Source organism: Schistosoma mansoni, chromosome 1 (genome assembly GCF_000237925.1).
Source record: "Schistosoma mansoni strain Puerto Rico chromosome 1, complete genome".
Taxonomy (NCBI): Eukaryota; Metazoa; Platyhelminthes; class Trematoda; order Strigeidida; family Schistosomatidae; genus Schistosoma; species Schistosoma mansoni.
Genome location: NC_031495.1, coordinates 56,982,650 through 57,007,598, shown reverse-complemented (window position 1 = coordinate 57,007,598; position 24,949 = coordinate 56,982,650). Strand labels below are relative to the sequence as shown.

The following is a 24,949-nucleotide window of genomic DNA, read 5'->3' as shown; positions in this document are numbered from 1 at the left end:
TGAATTCCTAAGAAGATTGTCAATATTACCCATAACTCATACGACGGACTACAATGCAAAGTGGTGCATGGACTACAATTGAGAGATGTATTCGAAGTAAGAACTGGAGTCAGACAAGGCTCTCTACTCTCCCCCTTTCTCTTTATTCTGGTGATTGACTGGATTATGAAGACCTCGACATCTGAGGGGAAGCACGGAATACAATGGCCATCTCAGAACCAATTAGATGATTTGGACTTCGCAGATGACCAAGCCCTCCTATCCCATACACACGAACAAATGCAGATGAAGATAACTAGTGTAGCAGAAGCCTCTGCATCAGTAGGCCTCAACATACACATGTGAAAAAGCAAGATCCTGAAATACAACACGGAAAACACCAACCAACCCAATCACACTTGATGGAGAAGCTGTGGAAGATGTGGAATCTTTCACGTACCTAGGAAGCATCATTGATGAACAAGGAGGATCGGATGCAGATGTAAAGGCGAGGATTGTCAAAGCAAGGGCCGCATCTCTACAATTGAAGAACATATGGAACTCAAATCAACTGTCAACTAACTTCAAAGTGAAAATTTACAATAAGAACGTCAAGAAAGTCCTACTGTATAAGGCTGAAACGTGGAGAACTACTACATCCATCGTCAAGAAGGTACAAGTATTTATAAACAGTTGTTTACGCAAAATACTCAACAATCACTGGCCGGATACTATCAGCAACAGCGTTTTATGGGAGAGGACAAACCAGCTTCCAGCTGAAGTGGTAATTAGGAAAAGACGTTGGAAGTGGATAGGACATACTTTAAGGAAATCACCGATGTGCATCACGAGGCAATCCCTAACGTGGAATCCGGAATGGAAGCGAAAAAGAGGGAGGCCAAAAAACACATTATGCCGGGAAATAGAAGCAGATATGAAAAGGATGAATGTTAACTGGAAAGAACTGGAAAGGATTGCCCAGGACAGAGTTGGATGGAGAATGCTGGTGTGAGGCCTATGCTCCTTCACGAGGGGTAACAGGCGTTAGTAAGTATATATATAATGCGTCACCACTAAGGTTTGATTTGATAGTGCCTGATCAACTGAACACTGAACTAATTGTTCTCTACAGAAGAGACTATTATCAAGTAATGGTGTCAGAAATCAGGTTTTCCACTCATTGGAACACTACAAATATACAATATCTTATCATTATAAACGTACGATATGTTGATGTTAAAATACACAACTTCGAAGTTTAAGGTCCTATTTATCTCATCGTTATGGCTTTGTATGAACTCAGTGTTGTGGAATGTTCGAAATAAGTAAAGTACTGTGTTTTAATGGTTTCTGAATTCTATTTTTTTCTGAGAAAATCACTTTAATATCGTTAGAAAATATTCTATAGGTGATCATAAAATATCATGAATTTAAACAATAATTAAAGAAAATTTATCTAAAATGCTACCCGATAAATATAATTTCAATTAGCATTGCTGTTTGTCCTAATAAATAATATCTCGAATAGAGAACTACTTTGTTAGATTTCAAACAACCCATAATATGATTACACAAAATTGTACGATTACTGAAGTTATATTTTTCTACAATTAATAACTAAATATCTTGTATTTAAAAAGCATTTAATGACAGTAAGCTTTTGTTAACATGATTTTGTTATCAGTAGTGTAGGTGACAAACTAAATCAAGTTTACAAAACAAAGAAGATCACCTTGAACAAAAAGTTCAAACTAGTGGATTCTGATCTGAGTTCAAATGTGGAGTTTTAACTATGCGACCTTATTGTTCTAGGCTTATTTATGCTTTTGATTGTCGGCTTACATTTATGAAAAGTATCAAGTTTCTGTAAACTAGCGGTATAATGTTATTTGATCTTTAGTGATTCTCTTGATGATTTTAGTCAATAACGATAAAGCAATAATTATGAACTTAAAAAATGTCTAACGTATGTAGAACAAAAATGTTGTAAATCCAACATACCACTATTAAACATTGGGAATCGATAAAGTAACAAATAAAAGAATGTTGACAGAATGTAAAGTTTGTAGTAGAACATCTTGAAAGCCCATAGTGATTGCATGGTAATAATGTAAATAACACTTGGATTTATTTGGTGACCTGTGTAAACTGACAGATCATCATTTAGTGATCGGTTTCATGTTTATATCGTCTTTAGTGTTGACTGGATTCTGTTGGTCAAATTGTTTTTTGTTTACTGGTCTAGGCGTAAAGTAACTTGAAGAGGATTTAGTGCCCGTTGTCTATTATGATCGATGATAATTATCATGAAATATGTGTCCTAATTAATTTCGTTTGTGTTCTGTTGACGTAACACGTTTAGGACAATGGTATATTAAACGTTGAATAGTTGTTTTTCCGATACGTATGTTTCAGATAAGTTAATATTGAACGGCGACAAAGGATGTAGCGATTTTGTAAAGCATTGAAGTCTAATAATACACCAGCACAGTAAATAATACAATAATTCAGTTTTTAGAAATCATGTAAGAAATACAGGAAGTGGATAGACATGTATTTATTACCATATACACACGTATAAAACGTGCTTAAAGTTGCATATGAGCAATTAATATGGGAAAATATATCAGTGACAATAAATGTAAAGATTAGAACAATTTACCCATCCAGAGGTTAGAATAAATCACACAGGCGTGTAGCAATGTTAATGGCTACGAGAAAAATGATGAAATGTGACGACATAATGTGAATGTGAACCATATAAGTGTACTGACACAAATCCATGAAACAAATATATGGTACATACGAAAAGGGTTCATATAAACCTAAGATTGGTAATTATTCAATGATCACCCAATAAAAAATACTTCAGCCTAACTGTGTGTCGTTTGCTATTCAAAGAGCGCAGTGATCCTGTATCAGAATGTGAAACTTTGTGGTATGGGTCCGGATCCTACAGAGGGCATCACCTTTCTTGAGACTGCAGATACACTTTGATGTCAAGTTCCAATTAACACGACATCGAGGTTCAGGGATTCCTGTAGACTACCTCCAACTACTTAACATCAAAACGTCGGTGTTACGGAGCATCAGTAAACCTTACGGATTTAAAAAACGAGTATATTCGTAGTAAGACACTGAATAATCATTCAACATAAGATCATTTTTAGTACAAACCAATTCAGGGTTTTATTTTAGTCAAATCAAACGCTGAAGAAATAATTATCTGATGATAGTGGTTGTTAGTTTAAAAACACATTTCATAACTAATTAGAAAAAAAGTAACGTATATGAAAAATGCCCAGAATTATAATAAATCACATGCTACATGTCATGCTGAACATGGATTACGTTCATTTATTACAAAGAATATCATATCTTTAATGAACATCACACCGAAACGAGTCAATGTTATATTGAATAAAAATGTCATACTGAAATTAAAATAAATATTACTCTTAGTAATCCTGTGATATTTGTACTAATGGATGATTTCTTTATACTTGATGACGTGCTTATTACTAAATAGAAACATAATTTGTTCGTTTGTGCACATCTAGTTCTACCTGCCTTAATGTGCACTATTTCAGGAATTCATAGTAAGCATATTCATTCAAATACCTCTAATTATCATAAATCTTTATATTAAATTAAAAATGGAAGTAATGTTGAACAAGAACCATAATGAGTAAACAATATAATCCACTCTTCCCATCCCAACAAATCAATCTTAAATTAAAAATAATAAATTATGGATGAATCTGTAATACTAAAAAGTAGAAACTCAAACTTTTAACACTAAATTACAAATTTTATACAATAGGACACCATATGATGTTTTAAACTAATATTCTTTACTTCTCTTTTAACAGGTAAATAAAACCCAAACAGGTATTATCAGATCATGTATTCAGTCATGTCCATTAATTACACTAAGGGAATGTCGTCAAAATAGTGTAAAGTGTTGTAAAAAAGATCTTTGTAATTTTGCTAATCTTTTAGTCAGTAATAATATGTATATTACATCAGTTGTGCCATTAATGATGATTAGGTGCATAAAATTGTTTGAAAAATTATGACCGGAATCAGGAAGATTAATTTGTAACGAAATTTTTTTTACAAAATTTAGTATTTACATTGTTGAGTAATTACCAACATTTTCTAATAAAAATTATTTTCTAATACGTCGTCAGTACTATATGCTTTAAAGGAACGTGTATTGATGTATGTTGTAGCCACAAAACTCTTCACCGTATTGTTTATGTTTGTCAGTTGAATCTGAAAGATATATAAGTTTCCTGGATTTTGTCAGTAGTCTTACCGAGTGAGTTTCAATGAAAATGAAGATTTCCACGAAATCTTCCTCTTATTTATTTGCATCACTTTACGTGAAATAGATAATTCACTAGAATATATATCATGACAAAAATTATTATACTGCAGATGCCACAGGTATTGTAGTTTGATAACACTTTAACTAGTAACAGCTTCTATAATTGAATAGTGCCATCCCAGTGAAATCGAAAGTCAGAAGCGAGGAGGTTGAAAGATTTATTTGATGGATTATCAATATCTCGAGAAATGACTGATCTAATCCGGCTAGTGATCGCAGAAGCAGTTGAGCATGCCTTCCAACTCGTGATTTGGTGCAGATACATGACCGAACGGCCTCAGCTAAGGGAGTCCATTATAACTAATGTGGTCATTATCCAATGTCGAACACTTAAAGAGCTATTCATTTTGGTGATTCATTTACCGCTTCGGATTACTCCCCCCTTCTAGTGGGGTAGTGATGACTCCAAAACGTGGTCAGTCAGAAATTCAAACCCAGCGAGTTTGTCATTGGTAAACGCTCTTCTGACAACTTGTTATGTTTAGCAGAGTCTAGTCGTCTTTTCTTACTATAAATGACCATGAAGTACAACATAGTGATAAGGAAAAAAGTACAATGACAATTTCCGTTCCCCGTAAACTTTATCTTTCTTTTTATCGTCTTTCCCACCCGTTCTGGAAAAGAAAAGAGAAAAATATGTAAGTGCATGTCAAAATACACTCGTAGGCGCGTAAAGATACAAAGCGAGCGATAAAGGTAAATAAACTCACATATGCGTTCGCGTAATGGTGTTTTTTCGGGGGTTTTTTAAGGAAGAAAATAAATATACAAATAACTGCAAAAGATTTTTTGGAATGAATATATAAGTAAAAGCATGTTAAATCTTTAATTATATATAATACAAAGGAAAGTCGAGATAAAGCAAAATGTTAACTGGTGTCTTACGTGAAATAGCCGTTTAAATGCTCTGGAAATCTTACTCTTCTTCCAGAACGCGTTGTCTAAGGTTTATTTTTAGATACTTTCGAAGTATCAACATGCGCAATGGCTGTCGGATGAGGAATTACAAGTGTAGGAGGCGAGTCGTTCGATTGTACAGAAGGAAAATCGACGTCGATAGGATTTCCTTCTAAATATGTTGCTTTGGGGCGATCGATGCTAATGCTGTTGTTAGTGCCGTTCTTATGAACTTTAGGTTCACGTCAAAGAACTTTGAAGGGTCCTTCGTATGCTGATTTGAGAAGTCGTCGATGTGAGTCTCGACGAACGAAAACATGTGTACTGTGTCATAAGTCAGGTTGAACGAAAACATCAGTTGATTGCAGTCGAGTGTAAGCAGGTTTAACTGAACGCATTGCGTTTGTAAGCCTGCTCGTGTAAGAGTTTAGATCTATGTTCGATGATGGAGACGAAGGATCCACGAATCTCCCTGAAAGTCGGAGCGTTGTTCCATGAACGAGTTGAGATGCAGTGTATCCAATATCTGCTTTCACTGCATTGCGGATACCTAGTATGACGAGTGGAAGAGCGTCTGTTCACTGTGAAACGTTTGAAGCTGAAAGTGAAGCTTTTAGTTGTCGGTGAAAGTGTTCTACCAATCCGTTTGCTTTCGGGTGGTTGGCGTTTGTTCGGAATCGTGTGATTCCTAACGGCGTGGTCAGACAAAAGAAAAGTCCAGATTCGAACTAGTGTCCACGGTCTGTAGTGATGGTTTAAGGGCAGCCGAAATTCGCTACCTATCGTTCGACGAAAGCGTGGGTCACTGTTTCATCAGTTATGTCTTTAATAATTACTGCTTCTGGCCATCGAGTAAAACCGGCTACACAGGTTAAAAGATGAGAGTATCCATTTGAATCTGGTAAAGGACGTACCAAATCCAGATTAACATGGTCGAAAAGAGCATCAGGAGTTTTGAGAGAGCCTAAGGGATATTTGTTGTGTCTAATCACCTTAGATTTCTGGCAGTATGGTTGCCTTTGCGATATGTTACTCAACTGTGGAGAATGCTATTCGCGCAGTGTCGTCCATATCAATGGATTTCGCATTTCCACGAAGTTGGTCGGTTAGCGGTCTCATAAAAGACGCGTATTTTGGTGTGAACCGTCCATAGAAACTTACAAGACCGTTAAATGTGCGTAATTGCCTATTGGTGGTCGGTTCTGGGTAATCCAGAATGGCCGATACTTTGCTTCTAAGAGGTCGGATGCCTTGCACATCAATAGTGTGTCCTAGGAAACTTAAGGAGTCGGTTCGGATTCGGCATTTCTGAATATTTACAGTGATGCCATGCTTTTGCAGTCGTTCGAACATAATGTCCAGATGCTGGAGATGGAATTCTCTGTCCGGACTCGCTATCAAACAGTCATCGACATATTAATGTACGAAGTTGAGACCTAACAAAACGTCATCGATGAACATTTGGAAGGTTTGGGCATCATTTATTAGACCGAAAGGCGTTTGCACAAATTCGTAGAGTTCGAAGGGAGCGATGATAGCGGTTTTTAGAATACCTTCAGTAGCCATAGGCATTTGGTTATAAGCTTTTGTTAGATCCATTTTGAAAGTGAAAATCCCTCCATGCATACATTTGTGATCTCTTCCTTGTGGTTTCTTTATTTGTATATATCGTTAACTTTTTTGATGCTAATTAAGTCTCAAACGTTTAATTTTCTTGGTTTTCTTATCGTTTTTATTGAGTCTCTATGTTCCTTACTGAACTGTATTTAGTTTGTTTTAATTGTTATTATTCTGGCGGCTGCCATATTGACTGCTCGCTCTTTGATTGTGCGGTTTGATTTTGACTGGGATCGTGCATTTTTGGTTGTAATTTGGAGCACTTTCCCAGATATTGAAGCACTTTGTGTTATAAATTAGCCGCTCAAACGGAATCTTACTTGATCTATCCAGAAGGGATAGAATAACACTCACCTTTTGGTGTTTTCGGTAATTTTCATATATATTTCTTACCACTTTGCTATTCATTGTAATTTAGATTGAATATTTTGGTATCAATTGTCGGTTGAATAACTGGGTGGTAATATTTGTTTAGGTAAATTTGTACATTTGTATATATGATGAAATTCAGAACCGTTATTACCCCCAAAACACCATGTTCTGATTTCGACCAGGGGGTGCGCGTCTCTAATTTTACTCTTCAGTTATTCAACAATTCAAACCTATTTGGAAACTAGGTTTGGATGTTACACTTTAACCAAGTCGATTTTCGAAAAGACGGTTGTACCTTTCAAGGTAGCCGTCAAATTGTGAAGGTGAGGCAACGGGTAACGATAGGGAGTAGTTTTTGAAATCAAATGCCGATAGTCACCAGTTGGACGCTAATCGTTGCAGTCCTTTTTAAGGATCACGTGCAAAGGAGATGTCCATGGGCTGTTTGACGGTCGAATGATTCCCAAGCCAACATCAGCTTTTCTCGGGAGACAGTCGGCGTGCTTTTGACAGTACAGGTGGTGTTGTAGTCGAGAAGCGATGTGTAACATCGCTGGTCACACACGTCAATTTCGGTTGCGGTTGGTATATCCCAGAGTACTTATCGAGTAATTTTTGATAGAATGGGTTCATTGTGTGCCTATTTGTGACTGGTGATAATTCGAAACCGGAAAAAGAAATTACGCAAAAAAATAAATTAGTGATTCCATCTACTATCCTCCATTTGTGCGCATCAATCAGTTGATTGTGGTGTTGTAGCAGGTCTACAATAATGATTAGCATAAAAACATCTGGAAAAACGAAGGTCTAGTGAGTGGGTTTTCCTAAACCCACGTTAATGTAAACGTACCTTTTACCATATGTGGTGATTGGCTTTCCATTTGCAGCCTGTGTGTTTAAAACAGATTTGTGAAGCCGGTCGTCGAAAGGTTCAGGAAGAATGCTAACTTCTGCGCCAGTATCGACAACGTAGCGAATTTTCGTGATCACATCTGTGACGTATAACAGATGGCTATATTCGCCGGCTACCGTTAACGCGTCCTGGTTGGGAAGTTTCCCGAATTGTTTTGGATTTAAAGTTCGGACAATTGCAAGGGTTTTCTGCAATTTCTAGAAGACTTCCCATACTGGTTATGATACCAGCACCAGTTGGGAATATCCGTCTCTTATGATTTAGAGACAGATCACCTACGTGAAGTGCCTCCTTGAGGAGTATGTGACTGTTTATGGTCATCAAGAAATCTAAGGTAACGTGTAGGTGTATTACATAATTCCATAATGTCATTCTGGGTCGTTTAAGGTTTTTATTTGACTGACAATACCCCGGCATTAGAAGATTTCGTGATTTTTAGGATGCGGTCGTAGTTGTAACCAGCCCGTCTACTCCGTTATTCGGAAACGAGATAAGTACTGCTCACACCTGTTGAGGAAGTTTAGACACGAAAAGTTGTCTAAACAGTCCATCATCGAAAGTTCTTTGAGAAAATACCTCTCTCAAACTTACCGACTTGTTTGTTGCTGAACCATATTCCATAAGCAGTTAATTTAACCTTTGTCGATCGGTTAGGTATCCGCGTTTCGGAATGTACCGTTTTAGGGTTTCGTAAGGTTCCGAAACATCACTAGTAAACATACTAGGTAAGACGTACCTGTTCAAAAACACAAAAAAATATGAGGACATATGAAAAATAAAGCAAAGCAATGATTTATGAAGTTACAAAAAATCACATATTCATATTTTTAATGGATTAGTGTACCAGATCACGTCGGCTTACCAATGAAGATGCCACAGATATTGTAGTTTGACAACACTTTAACTAGTAACAGCTTCTATAATTGAATAGTGCCATCCCAGTGAAATCGAAAGTCAGAAGCGAGGAGGTTGAAAGATTTATTTGATGGATTATCAATATCTCGAGAAATGACTGATCTAATCCGGCTAGTGATCGCAGAAGCAGTTGAGCATGCCTTCCAACTCGTGATTTGGTGCAGATACATGACCGAACGGCCTCAGCTAAGGGAGTCCATTATAACTAATGTGGTCATTATCCAATGTCGAACACTTAAAGAGCTATTCATTTTGGTGATTCATTTACCGCTACAATACTACTATATATTGTGGCAGAACGTTGTAAGACTTCAGTAAGTTGTGTGGTGAATAATCATTTGAAATAATCACGGTCTAAACGGTCAGCATGACCAGTAAAGAAATGCGTGTCTTAATTTTTTTCGAAATAATGTCCATATGAACCCATTTTAACCTTGACAACAAAGAGAACCTGTTTCTCACTTTACTAGCTTCTTTTCAGCAGTGCATATTCTTAGCACTACTTTGTCGTGAATTCAAGATTAAATAACTTATTTTTCAAGGTTATAAACTGTATATACACACTAAATTTCAAAATTGAGCCAGTTCTTTGTGTTTCAACAACATTTACTTTCAGTCATTATTTTCTGAATCACTTATGTAAGTTTTAAAGTTTCGACTTCCTATATGGACTCCTGGAAATGCATTCCAAAAGGAATCGATGCTGAGAACTAAGCTACTTAGTTAACATTCGATTAATTTTAGTGAGAGAGCATTTGAGTGATGCAAAAACAGAAAATTATAGTTATGAGATTTGTTCTGGTTCCGGAACATATAACAGCAAGTACTCTTGTCTATAAAATCTGCCGGACCTGCGGCTAGAAAAGTGAATCAATAAATTTAAATTGAATTTCGCATTAGTAGCCCATTCTTGAAGTGTCGATGAAGGTTCTGTCCCTAGTCCTCTTCATATTCAAATGTATTCACTTCAGCGAAGTAATAAATGAAATCGTGGAAATAGATGCAATCCCTCAGTCACACAAATTATATCCTTCCAGTTCGTGCCAGTTAACAATAAAAAAGTATCTTATAAATATACAATTCTCAAAACATTAACCTATTTCAAATAAAGTTTTACAACGTATCATAATGCTAGGTCAATGACGTTTATTATTCACACTTAAAAAAGGAGGACTGCATCAATACTCACGACGCAAAGTAAGAACACTATTGCTGTACAAGTGGAGATTTATAGACCACAGAAACTCGGAGACGCTAGTCGAGAATACACTCATTTATATATTGATTTGTATGCCCGATCAATTACCTTAAATATGCCAAAACTATTTAAGGCTTGACAACGACAACCGAAAATTTCACCCCAATCGAAGTAGAAGACGAACAGAATATTGTTTGGCGTACATGATCACGTCAGGCACCACTAAAGACATCACAGATATTTGGGGTTTGATAACATCTTTGCAAGTAAAACCGTTATAATTGAAGGATACCAACTTATTCCTATCAGAATTCAGAAGTGAAGGGTGTTGAGAATAATAATAATATATTCTGAAAATAATATTTACAGAATTCACACCAGTTTACAGGCATGATCAGATTGATATAAAACGCGACATTTAATCTAGAGAACAAACATGAAATATTAGATTGTTTTATGTTTGCCGGTTTAGTAATTGATAAGTAGTTTATATATGGCATATATCACGGCAAGCTGATGCAACACCAGGGAACTTTTAATATAGAATAATAGAATATACATGGAGAGTTGTCGATGTGCTGAGAAGCGTATTGTCTAAGCTGGCTAACAGTTTAAATGAAGGAATAGCACTACGTACCCAATCGAGATATTATGAGAATGCGTGACCAAACACCTTCAGCTAAGTGTATACAGTGAAACTAATGGGGTCATCTTCATATGCTGATGAATCGCAGAACTATTTATTTTCGGGGTTTATTTACCTTTTAAGCATATATGTCTATATTCTTCTAGTATACGTTATGAAAAAGTTTCTTCACTAGGTCGCCATTTGTGTAATAAGGGCTGAAACTAGGTTTTTCTTAGGGTAATTAAATGGCTTAAGTACAAAAGTGTTCATGCGGTAGGAATACTTACCTGTTGAGCTTTGAGCATAACATGCGCGCTACATCTAACTTATACGCTTCTAAAGCTGGCCAGTGGAAACAATCCTGGTTCGAATAATCTTTCAGATTCTGTCGAAACATGTGATGAGAAAGGAAAGTCGTCGAAGAAAAAAGGTTAAATCTATTGTTTTACCCTTTCTGCTTCACTGAACTCAGTATTATTAACGGAATAAATTTACATTTGTCGTTTGTTCGACTAAATATTATTAGTCCTTAGCACGTGATTATTATCTTTTCTTTGTGAATAGGTTAATGTTTTAGTGTGTTGTTAGACGATGTTCATCGCTGTAATCTAATCTCAATCACGTGCTTTATTAAATGCTTTCTGTTGTTCACAGTCCAATGACTGTAAAGAAAATTAGGAGAATGTCTTATTTCTCGCAGAATAATTTCATGTGTTGTCACTTAGCTTACTCGATTATAGGATAAATCACCTTTCTAAGTGCCCTAAACTAGTGCTTTCTGAAAACTACTGGTTCTAAGGACATAGTTGAAGCCATAGGTGGCAGTTACATATTCGTCTCCACAGTAAATGCATATCTGACACTTCAGACAAATGCATTTTAGTGTTACATGCTGGTCATAAGTTGTTGGTAACACCTTTTGAAGAACGTGTCTTGCATAATTCAGTCATGATTGTCTGTTCGCTCAGAGTTATTTAAAATAATACGTATTGGACGCTGTCTTGTTTAAGCATTTCTTTTCCATTATGTTAATTAATTACGGACCTATTAATCGGTTTATGTTGTTGAGTTCGGCTAAATAAAGGACGATATGTTCGTTTATTTTTTGTAGTATGATTCGTTTCGTAGTGTCCACGTATGATAGGGTTTTAAGCTTTCATTTTTTTAATTATTAATTTCACAGGACTGAGAAGTTTGTTTAGGCACGTTTCGCATTCAAAGCATTCTAACCGTAGTCAATGTTCTACAAGCGAGCCCAAAACATTGGAAGCGATTCCGGCGATTAATCCGTCTGATGTGAAGGAAAAACCACTACATAATAACCGGAAACCATTGTGGGACGTTTTGGAGACTGGTGGCTCTACGCGAAGTAGTAGCCTTTCAGGTTATGAGACGCAACTGCCCATAGACTATCATATAGGAGCTGCTTTTCTTGACTCTAACAATCCAAAGTCTAAGAAAAGTGTTGAATCTATTTCGGACCGTGGTGTATTTCCGGCTGAAGTGTCAAATTCCAGCTCATCAGCATGTAATACCTCATTATCGAGGTAGGTTTATTTTAACATAGAAACTTGATTTTACAACATTTACGAAGTGTTTGCTAGCAGTTGCGTTATTTCCAAACTGAGTTCACCATCTAACCTGTGGAACCAATAATTTTCTTCATACTTAGTTCTCATTGAGTCCAGACTAACTGCTATAGTGGTCAGATTTAGGTGAAAGTTCATTTAACCAACAGTTTCCCCTATTGTTGTTGGTGGTAGTTTATTTTTTACTCTAAGATCAGCAACACTACATCATAAGTTAAATCTCACTGCTATATTTATTCCATCCATTATGATCTGGCTGGTTGGATGCAGTTGTGGCTGTGTATTTAATTTACTATTATTGGATAGCGAGCCCACCTTATTAGAGATTTTTTTTGGGGGGGGGTGAAATGGTATCATAAACCCATACAAAATACCTGGTGCATTTTTTGTTTTATTTATTTAAACAGATAAATATTGGTACAAAAGGGAACCATATATATATGCGCCACATTGTCTATATCGTAGTTTTGTATTCACTAGGTTATATTAGCCATCATACAACCGTTGTGGACTAACACTTACTAAACCTATATACTCTCATGATATTTCAGCTTATGACAATCTACATATTTCATTTGGGGAGTTAAGTATTATTTGCCGTACTGTAACCATTGACCGGTTACTAGAGTCCATATATGGCCATTGTATGTCGTCTGTATGTTTATTTTCTGGATTACGTATATATAGTTTAAAGATCATTTTTCATGTCACGGCTTGTTTCTTTACTGACTAATTCTTAAACCCTAAGAGTCGGAAGTGAACTGCTTTAGTTTGCATTAAGCTGGTTTATTCATAGTTTGTTGATCAATATGCAGTGATGTAAACTGCGGCTAATTGGGAATTACTTGGGTAAATCATATTTACGATACAAAGCCTCAACATAGACGATTATAGAATGGGTAAAAATAGCTCGCAAAAAGTATTCGTTTATTTTGTAAAGCAAGAACAACAAGTATCTTTAATTGAAGTAAATTTCACATACGCATGTATTAAAATCCAGCTATTGTATTAGATTCTTGTCTTTCGCATCAATGCATCCATCACAGTTACTTAGTACTATCTCATGTTATAAATAAATTAGTCGTTCTTAACTGAGGTGAAATCGTGTTATTATCGAAACGATGCGTTACTGTGGTTGGTAGTCGTTCCGATTAGTGTTGCTACTCTAACCAAATACTTTTGTTATGTCTTACAATATTTTCATCATTTTCCATTTTGGTTCCAGCAAAACTATCATGACAGTAACCAATTCAACACCCGAAACACAGAACAATAGATCGTTTCATACTTCAGTGCCTCGTGCATATGCTTCTATGCCCCATGCCATGTTACCTATTTATTACGGTTGTGAGGTAAATCAAGGTTATTTTTCGTCTGGGTTTTTGATATTTGCTTTCATCATTTACATTTTAAATTAAATGACGTTTATAACTTTTGGATAAAATTCGTATCAAAATCGTTCAGAATGCATTTAACTGATCTTGTAGGTAAATAGAAAAGTGCTCATGCCCAATCTCTGTTTATTTATTTATTTGAACACAAACATTGGTACAAGAGGGTACCGAATGTATATGCGCCACACAATAACAATGAGGCCAGTAGTAGTTATCATTTACTTATGTGAGGGCTCAAAAAGTGACTTTGTTGAAACCCACTAAAATAATTTTATTCATTTGCCCATAAACGTTTACTACACATTTATTGTTTTGAGTCCAGAGACTCAAAAGAATTATTATTTCGCTAGCGATTTCTCTTCACAGAGTCATTATAGTTGTTCATTCATCATCAATTATGGCATCTTGTAAAAGGAGTTTAATCTCTTGGACAAGTTTTGAACAAATTAATCAATATTAAAATGTACACTTCTAAAATTTCCAGATAGCTTGAATTTACTTACGACGAGTTCTGTATTCTGAGATCGTCAATGGTACTTCATACTTGGTCAAATCTTCAAACAACTTTATATTAAAATGCTGGTTAGCTAGTTTTTTTCCTACCGTTTAATCTCAGGTACCACTTGTTGTTAACTAAGACACGAAATAGCTAAGATATATGAGCTACAAAGTTTGTATCAATACCACTAGCGATGATAAAGCACATGATATCCTGCTTTTATCTGTTGTTCATTTTTAACTTTGTCTACATACCATTTCATAAAAAATGTTCTTAACTCATATATTATTATAGCCCTTATCATTTAGTGCAATCTATGCTTATATAGGCGATTCCAGAACTTGGTAACATTTGGTAATAAGTAATTGACGTTTCCTTTTATTATCATTTACTGATTAAATCATTGATTTGAAGCATGGTTGGCCCATATGTTAAAGTAATGATATTTACTACAACACAAAAATCTAACCACTGTTGCCCCATCATACAGAGACTCCAAATGAAATGTATGTTTCCTTGTGAGCTTTGCCATAATACATATGAATTATAATCTAAGATTACAGTTCGCAACTCATTGGTTATGTAGGTATCATTACCAAGGTTTGACTTGATAATTTCAAATAAATTGAGCATTGGGTAGATTGTTATAAAAAAATAATGTATTTGTAACATCTCAGTGAGTAGAAAACTTAAATCCTTCGACGTTTCGGGACTCAGTGTAAGCCACTTCATTGGTTGTCATTGGTTATGCATTCCCAGGTAATAAACCGTTGCTTTAGAGAGTCGATAGTTATTTTATATTTGAAGCTTGGTCTGCGTTGTCGCCATATATTAATAACGAAACAAACCAATCAATCAGTCTTTCGATTAATCGGACAAGAAGTAAGAATCGAATTCCTATTTGTCTAATTATTTCAGGGAATTAGGAAGCTACTTTATTAGGATCACTTGCATTGATTGTAGAATATAGAGCATCTTATGTCTCAGCAGTTTTAGCTAGGAAAATTTCGGTTCCTGACAGGATTTAAGGTAATCCACGTATTGATATTTCTCACCGTGAAACTCTTCTTCATCACTACTATTCTAACACTAACACTATGTGAAGAGTTTGGTTTGAAGTAATCATGTTCTTTGTGTTCTCGTCATATATTTTAATTACATCAATGAAGTTGTTGCGTCACACCTAATTATTACTGTAAATACAGTGATAGTCAAACATCTTTATCTCTCATGCCTACCTGCATCATTTAGTATATTATACAACTCAACCTTGACAAAGGAGAGATCAATATTAAATTGTTGTTAAAAGTGGCATGAGTTTAGAATACTAAAATGTAAAGGAAGTTGATATTACACACAACTGTCAATGTTAAATAAACTAAATAAAGAATGACTAATATTGTCTGTTAAGTTCATATTATTCTTATTGACTTTTATTCTGTCGTTATTGGTAACCAAGTCCAAACATGCCGTATTCGTCAAAGGTTTTTTTAAATTTGTGCATATTAGAGCCGTGCTGACACTAAAAATCGAGTAGATTGCTAAACTTCATTTAAATAAAACAATTGCTAACTGTAATAAAAGTACAATCTCTTACGTACATTTTGATATCAGCATGTATACAAGAAAATTCAGTTTGATTGGGTGATCAAGCATACATTCTTGTAGCAATATTTAGAAAAAACATTTGTTGTGTTAAAGCTCGAAATTTTATACCACTATCAAAGCTGGATTAGGGTATAGAATTTCTATTGTATAATCCCGCTTTATTCATTCAGTCATGAGTTCAAAATTTTCTTTCAATTTGTTTGACTAGGTATATCTCGAGCTTTGATATAATATATGTTGCGTAAAAACGTGTATATTAATTTCTTTTTGGCTGTTAAGTCTCATCAAATTACATCCATTCATTTCATTTTATTGATTAAGATTAAACTTAGTTTTGAGAGTAGTAAATTAAAGTGAACTTGGAAAAGGGATTAATTATCAAGTGTATGTATGTAGCTAGTAAACCGTCAGTATCAACAAGTGAGGTTTACGCACATTAAATTCCAATACAAGTCAGTAGCTCGACCGTTGCTACTACCTTGACGTTGTGGTTGGGTTTGCCTATAATGATAAACCAATCGGGCTATACTGGCTGGTACATTCGTTCTTCAAGGTCCTACTATGCCAGACAGGGCGGTTGAAGAACGATAAGACTAAAGGCAACAAACCCAAGGTCTGAGAGCGAAGTCGTACTGGTGTCTGTACAGTAGTGTGATGACAGTAAGGTGTTTCAGACAACCAGCATAACAGCGATTCTGTCTTCCCACAAGGAAAGGTGGGGTTAGAAAAGATCGACTCTGAAAAATGCACACCTCACCTTATCCCACGGATATCCGTCTTCGGCGGTAAGGTCTCAACAAGTATGGAGTTAACACGAAACTTACCCACAAAACGGTATGTGGCCGGCATCAAGCAGTTATCCCTTGGGCATTGCGGTCACGCTTTCAGGTCACTAAGACCAACTCTAACCCAATTTCCTTTTCAAGTACCTCTAGAAGGACCCTTCCACCGTGTGGGCTATGGGAAAGCAGTAACCACCCTCATACCCTTAACAGCACCATTGCATTCATAATCAGTATCTTTCTTCAATTTCTATTATTCCTCCTACATCGACTATCAAGTCTGTACTGTCTCCTAAAGTGTCACCATAGCCAACGATTGAAGTGCGCGAAGTACTGTCCCAGGTCCACTGTAACCTCTCTCCAAACTACATACTGGAGCCTTCAACGTACGAATGCTGTGTCAAATCGGCCAGTAGGCCTCCTTCGGTAAGATCCTAGAATCTCGTACGATTGATGTATGCTGTCTCCGAAACACATAAACAGGATCCTAGTGTACTCATTTACTTGACCTCACCTCTCCAAAATGGAGAGCTGACGAGATACACCCTGCGTGTATCTGGCGACCCGAGGGCTAGTCCTCGTGGACTTGCAAGTGTAGGCATAGCACTTAGTATAAGAGCAGAACAAGCACTATCAGAGTGGGTCCCCGTTAACAGTTGCCTATTTGCTGTTCGGCTAAACGGCTCCACAAGAACTTGGAAGGATAGGGACACACTTCGTTGCCTTTTGGTCATTTCTGCCCACGCTCCCACTAACTGCAGCCCGGATGAAGTGAACGATGAATTTTATAGGAAGCTTTCTGAACTTTTAAAAGCTAAACATTCAGACATAGTACTCGTAGCTGGTGACTTTGATGTCCAAGTAGGTAGTTCAAACCAAAAAGAAAGACATTTGGATGGATATTTTAGTATCCCAGCTCAGCGAACAGATATAGTGATCGTCTGTTGCAACTGTGCTCAGATAGTCGTTTACTTTTAGTAAACACTAATTTTAAGCATGAGGAGAGACATTGTCTAACATGGCGGAGACCCCCTGCACCAAACCAACGATGGACTCAAATACACCATATTGCCATCAGTCATCGTTGAAAAGGCTCGATAGAAGACTGTCGCTTATTCTAGAATACATGTTTAGACTCTGATCATGCTTTAATACGAGCACGCATTTGCTTGCGCTTCACCGGACGCAGAAAAGCCACATTAAGAAAACCCAGTAGAATTGAACTCAGTGATGAAAAAGCCATCAAATGCCCTAGTATGACAGAGGATGGAGAAAGTCAGCTCTCCTTCTCGAAATGCTCTCACATGGCCACGCGTATACAGCCACTTCTAGGGAAGTCCTACTGACTTCTCGAGACAGGGGTGTTGTTTACGAAACGCCCGGTGCCTTAACCGGGTTGGTGGACATGGATGGTCCACTTAGGGGAGTTGACGAATCCTCATTCCAAACCAATGGTGCACATGGGCTCCAGGATCCTAAAGAGACCAATGATGTATAAACTTATTGGTCACCAGCTACTATGGAACTGCATCTACCAACGTTGCTTCACTGCCTTATGGATTAGACCTTCAGGTCAAAGACTCCGGGTGTGGCCCCCTAAGGAAACTGCCTGCTTCGGTTCGGACACCTGGGCAGTATCACAGCCCTCACACAAGTAAATGATAACTACTACTGGCCTCATTGCTATTGTGTGGCGCATATACATTCGGTGCCCCCTTATACCAATGTTTGTGTTCAAAAAAAAATAAATAAAAGGTTGAGAAAGCCAAGGGTAAATTTCAGGAACAACTGTAGTCACACGCGAATTCGAAAACGAGACTGACCCAGATGTTGCCTAGAAAGATATACGAACGGCTGTGGAAACAGCAACGACATCTATTAGTGATTTGATCCAATGGATTACGAAAAGGCAGTGCATTTCTGCGACATCTATTGCACTGATACATTTTCGTAAGCTCATCCTATAAGGCTCCGAACGCCATGAAGTGCAAAAATAAATCAAATTTGGGTTAACAAAAAGTCTAAGGAGTGACCATGTTCAGTGGCGGGTAACGAAAGCAAAAGAGATGGAAAAGGCAGCGGCTGTAGGTAGCGTAAGACAGCTTCTCAGGCTAATAAAAGAAACTGGAATTAATAAGTCAAGTGTAGATGAGACGATCTTGGAAAAAGACGGCACTCTTGTCCGCTCTTAGTCCAGACGTTTAGAATGATTGACGGAACACTTTAAGGAGCAATTCAGATAGCCTTCAGCTACTCTACAAATACCCACAATTCCTAGATAGCCTGAATGGCACATTGAAGTAGGACCCTCAACTCTAAACGAAGTTCAAAAAGCTATAGCTAATCTGAAACCAGGAAGAGTAGCTGGTTCAGATGGGTTAACTCCAATGGTCTTTAAGGATGGTGGTCTAGTTTTAGCGACAACGGTGACTAATATTTTAGCTAAAATCTAGGAGTTGAGTGTAATTTCATGTGATTTGTCGCAATCACTAATCGTCTCAATATATAAGGAGGGGCCCAAATCATCATGTGATAACCATAGAGGGATTAGTTTAACTACCATAGCATCTAAAATACTAGCCTCAATAATTATCGGGCGCCCAACTAAGACTCGTGAACTGCTAACACGAGAAAATCAGGCTGACTTGAGACCTGGTCGTGGCTGTATCGACCACATATTCACTATTAGTCAGGTTTTAGAACACAGACATGCTTGTCGACGTCCGAAAATAATAGTTTTTCTTGGCTTAAAAGCAGCATTTGACTGTTTACCGAGAGATTCTGTGGAAGTGTCTGCCATTAAAAGGTGTACCTGAGAAGTACATAAACTTTGTAAAGGCCCTTTACTCGAACTCTACCAGTCGAGTGAGCGCTTATGGCGAACTATCATCTGATTTTACAACCTCAAGTGGTGTCCGATAAAGTTGTCTACTATTTCCATTTTTGTTTAACTTTGCCATAGACCTATTGCTGGAAATAACACTCTCTTCGACTGACTTTTTAGGGATTGGTCTCATACCAAGAGGCCCAATTATCGACTTAGAATATGCAGATGATATAGTCCTGTTTGGTGAAGACGCTAATAAAATGCAGAGTCTTTTGGTAGCACTAGGCAACAAGCTAGGATGTTTGGGATGCGTTTCTTCCCTTTGTTTTAGGACTGGCCTGTGTCAACACCTGTTTTACTTTACAGCTTTGAAACGTGACCATTGAGAGTATAAGGTACTAGTATTTGATCACAGATGTCTTAGAGATATTGCCAGCATCTACTGGGATCACCAGGCAAACAATAATCGGGTTAGACGTAGGGTATTAGAGAACGGTGGTAAATCAGTTGATATGGTTATGAATCTTCATCGAGTGAGATGGCTGGGCCACGTGTTACGTATGGTCGAACACCGATTACCACGACGTGCAATGCTGACTAGTGTTGAGGATGTTTGGAAGAGAGGTGAGGGCGACCTAACCAAGACGCTGTATCAGTCCTTGAAATCCCTAACTTCCGGTTCGAGCCATGTTGGTAGATGCAGACTACTTGGCTGGGAGCCGCGTGACTATCTTAACCATTAGTTTGAGATTCTGGGTGACATGGCTCAGAATCGGTCAGTGTATACACTCTCTGTCTTCCGTTAAACAGTGAAATTAAAATTGCTTTATACCTTTATTTCTACCAACTAATTCTTTCTTCTCGTATTATATCTCCATACACAATCTTTCTTTTATATAATACTACCATTGAAGTAACTGCTTCTATGAATTTGGTGTTCATCTTGTTGTGCTAATGAGGTATGGGAACTTGGATCGACGCATCTGTGTGCCTGGTCCTATGTTGTAGCTGACTGACTAAGAAGTCAGTTTTTCTTTTTTTAAATGCGAAAGTTGTTTATCATACTCGTGTAAATTAACGGAAACTAAAATTGGAAAAAAATTATGTAAAATCTTATCTATTCCTTTCATGCTTCATGAACTTTAATTAACTAGCTATTTGTTACAGTTAACGATGTCATCTATTGGTATATTTAAGCATATAAATCTAAGATGTATGTTGTACAAATAATTGTCTAATCTGTTTCAAATACACTTCTCTAGTATTGTATCTATTCTGTTTAAACGACTGAATATCCATTAACTAGCCCAATTAGTTTTTGTCAAGTTACCACATGATTAACACTAGTGTATAACAACCAAAATCATGAGATTTCGCGTACATTTTTTAACACAATATATCCATTTGTCTAGGAAAATCTATTTCAGTAGGTCATTATTTCTACACGAGACCTTGAAGATACTTATAATTCTCATGTTGTTTTAATATAATTATAATGATTACTGTACTAATCACATTTTCGGTAATTAAATTAAATTTTTATCTTATGTGAGCCAATGATTCTATTGGAGTTTAGTTGACTTGATTGTTACTGTAATGAACTGATGCACACATTCACTGGTGCCTAAATTCACATGCACATACTATGTACCTACCTCTTATAATACACTATACATTGTTCGATAATTTTAAGGCTAAATGGATACGAGCGCAATCATTTTTATCCGACTCTGATACGATAATAACATCAATATCAGACTATACAATTAAATTTACTATAGGTCACATAAATACATAAATGATTACAAATGTGTCATTATTTAGACTATATGCCAAAACTCAATGTATGTGCATTCTGTACACTTTTGTTATGTATATACATTCATCCATTCTGTGTATAAATATGATAATGAAAATAGTAACGTCTCTACTATTATGTTTCACGTCTAAAAGTAACATCAATAACAAAGAGTATTAACTATGTCTGTGACTATACCTATGAATGTCGTTTAATCTCCCGTTCATAATAGAAGAAAAAGTATTAAATTCATTTATAATTATGTCTGAATTTTCATACCAGTGAAATAAACATCGAACTACCTAACCAGAGGATTATCATGAATTACAGTGAAATCAGACGTTTCTCAATCTCTCTAATAAGCTTGATGTAAACTTGTAATACTTACATACATGTTACTTTTTGATGAGTACTTAATTTCGTTTAGTCCTTTTTTTTGAAAGTCTTTGAAATGTTATTATCATAGATATACATGCTTAAAACTATCGCTCTTACAGCTGTAATTCTTCATATATTACACTAGACTGAGAACTCTTTGATGCAATGTCACAAAACAGTAAAATTATTTTGAATATGTTAAATGCCTCTAAAGAAACAAACTTGAATAATATTTTTTCATTTGGAATTCTACATTGATATTATAACATCATTATATGAACAGTTGTAACACAAATCATTGTTAATTCGTATTATTATTTTTAATAATCCTCCTAGCCAAGTAATAATTTACAATCATCCCCTCGAACGGAGTCAGTCACTAGTACAAATGTATATAGTTTGAACAAATTAATGGGAGATTATAAACCAATCAATTCGCACTCAGTATTATCATCGTCATCATCACCCGTTTCTGATTTTGTCGGTGCTGATGCTGCCCCTGGCAGCGGCAACGCTACTTGCCATGATGATCTTACCAATTCTATTGATTCTGAATTGACAGCCTGTAAAATACAACAATTACAACATGATATGGTGCAACTTGAAACTGCAATAAAGGATAACTTAAATGAACAGAAAGGTATGTTTTTTTTACCTCAAAGATAATTCATTTCTCAGAATAGTATATAATTTCTTATGCTTAGAATGTACGATTTCCTAAATGTCGTTTTTTCGTCTTTAAAGATTGCTTATATTTTGTCATTCATACTGCCAACTTTAGGACTTTCATTTGGTATAGTTTGGCTCTCCATTATCATTTTATTTCTTAATTAAAGCCATGAAACTACAGGTCAGTATTTAAATCACTTGACTGTCATATCCTGTTCATAGATTCGAATCGTACTTTGCTTACCGTGATTGGAAGCGACGTGTTCTATTATCAGTTTATTAAAGTTACGCTTAGAATTATATAACATCAGTCTAGAATTAGCTTCGTTTATATAAATTTCAGCCAATCTATCATCTGTAGTTACTGGTTTAGTGTCATTGATGAGGATCATACCTTAGTCTTGATTCGTTTGGTACCTAATATAGGTAGGTATGCACTAACGCTTGGTTCTATCAGCTTACATTTAAATTAGTGAAGTATTGATTCGTGTCGTAGATTTTGTTTGTATGTGCACGTGTATAGGGTAGAGATACCACTTGACTCTGTAAATTAAAACCTATGAAAGATGGGAGGGGTTCTAAATCTACACCTCACTATTTGGGAATTCAGTGTTCAAGCCACGGAATCGTACCTCTAACTATGCAGTTTGATTTGTTTGTCATTCGTTTGGAGAACTTCCCAAAGCAGTTCGTTTAACAAAAATAAATGTTACTTAATGTGTTCAATTTCTATCGATACCGACGCCTGAGTGTATAGAAGATATTATATATAAAATTAAATATATAATAATCTCAATGATCTTAATGAGTTCCGACGTTTTATTTGGTAATCTTATCTGAGCTTGTTCGTGGAAATAATCAAAATAAACAACAACTAAAGAAGCAGTGGTAGAGAAGTATGCCATGTTATATTGTTTCTAGATCAGCTGAAACCATGGTTTTAGCGTTAGTTCTAAGTTATTTCTTAATGTCCAAGTTTTCATCACCTATACCCCTCTTCCACTATTCTATTTACCCTGGTAGATTGAAGTGACTGGTACTTGGGGCTTATATGACTTATAATTCTAAATATTATAAACGGTTACATTGTTATTGTCAAAATGTTTCTATAAATCTGTTTTTTGGCTGATTTTCAAATATAAGTTGGTACATCAAATACATCATCCACTTCATTGTGTTTATAGTTGAAATAGTAGCATCAAATAACTCTCGTTTTAAATAACCTAGAGTTGATTATTTTTGCAAATAGGCGAAATTCGGATTACTCTTTCTTTTTTTGCTATAATAAAACTTTCAGAATCCAAATCACTTTGAAGTACATAATGTGTATATTTCCTTTCATCCTATTTTCTCTTACTTTTTTGTCTGTTATTATTATTGCGAACGTTTCACATGCTATTTATGCATAAACTTTAAACTAGGTTAACACTTCTAGGTAATCAATTAGACATGTGAACAATATATATATATATATATATATATATATATATAATATTTGGTAATTTAAAGGCTATTTTAATCATGGCTATTGAAAAAACATAATTTGCCATTTGGTCGATGGTAATCGATTGTCATCAGAAAGTGTTGTGATCATGCATGCAAGATACTAAAGAAAATATACTGATCAGTATTTATTTGCATATGAACAATTAACCTGGTGTTCGACACATTGACCTTTCGAAAATGCTGTTAATTTTGAATCGTTTTTACTTATTACGGGTTTTTCTTGATGTAGAGTATAGTTGTACTTTTATTTAATGGACGTATAACTAATAATTAGATGTGGTAGGTTGTTGTATGTTTAAACGTTCATTTTTTCCTAAAAAAATTAGTTCCGCATTGGAATTTAATTTTACATATTTTTTTTAAGGAATGAGTTTCTGTACTACTCACAATTTAGTAAAAAAAATATGTTTATTTTCACGGAATTGCTTGTCAACCAACATTTTTCTAATATTTATTCACCAAGCATTTGTTCGTCTACGAAAAGTCGAGTAAAGAACCATACAACTTGTTCGACAAATAGATACCATAAAGCTTGACACATGCACGTTGGCCGAAGTTGTCATACTACATTAGCGCGACAAGATGAATTACGAGTGAAATTGATATGATGTAGTAGTAACAAAAACAATGACTTACTTACGCCTGTTACTCCCAATGGAGCATAGGCCGCCGACCAGCATTCTCCAACCCACTCTGTCCTGAGCCTTCCTTTCTAGTTCTATCCAGTTTTTGTTCATTCTTATATCTGTCCCCATTTCTCCGCGTAATATGTTCTTTGGTCTTCCTCTTCTCCTTTGGCCTTCAAGATTCCATGTGAGGGCTTGTCTTGTGACGCAATTGGGTGACTTCCTCAATGTGTGTCCTATCCACTTCCAGCGCCTCTTCCTCATTTCTTCCTCCGCTGGAGGAAGAAATGTGTGAAGGAATACTGGAGTTTAAGATATGACAATGGCGAGTGAGTACTTTTGTACTATTGTGAACGATTCT

At 36.1% G+C, this 24,949-nt stretch overlaps 1 protein-coding gene across 2 annotated transcripts in view; it reads left to right on the top strand.

The window, feature by feature from the left end:
* The window catches only part of Smp_159150.1 (hypothetical protein), a gene marked incomplete at both ends in the record, with an annotated part of 64,772 nt that overhangs the window by 9,966 nt on the left and 29,857 nt on the right, over nt 1-24,949 (top strand). The window contains 4 exons of one of the 2 annotated variants that reach the window (XM_018794961.1): nt 11,255-11,342; nt 12,096-12,459; nt 13,727-13,853; nt 22,124-22,427. In XM_018794961.1, coding sequence (XP_018649322.1) covers nt 11,255-11,342; nt 12,096-12,459; nt 13,727-13,853; nt 22,124-22,427 — 883 coding nt within the window. Of the gene's footprint in view, nt 1-11,254; nt 11,343-12,095; nt 12,460-13,726; nt 13,854-21,776; nt 22,428-24,949 lie in introns of those variants that run through there. The other variant, XM_018794962.1, reaches the window with a different exon arrangement.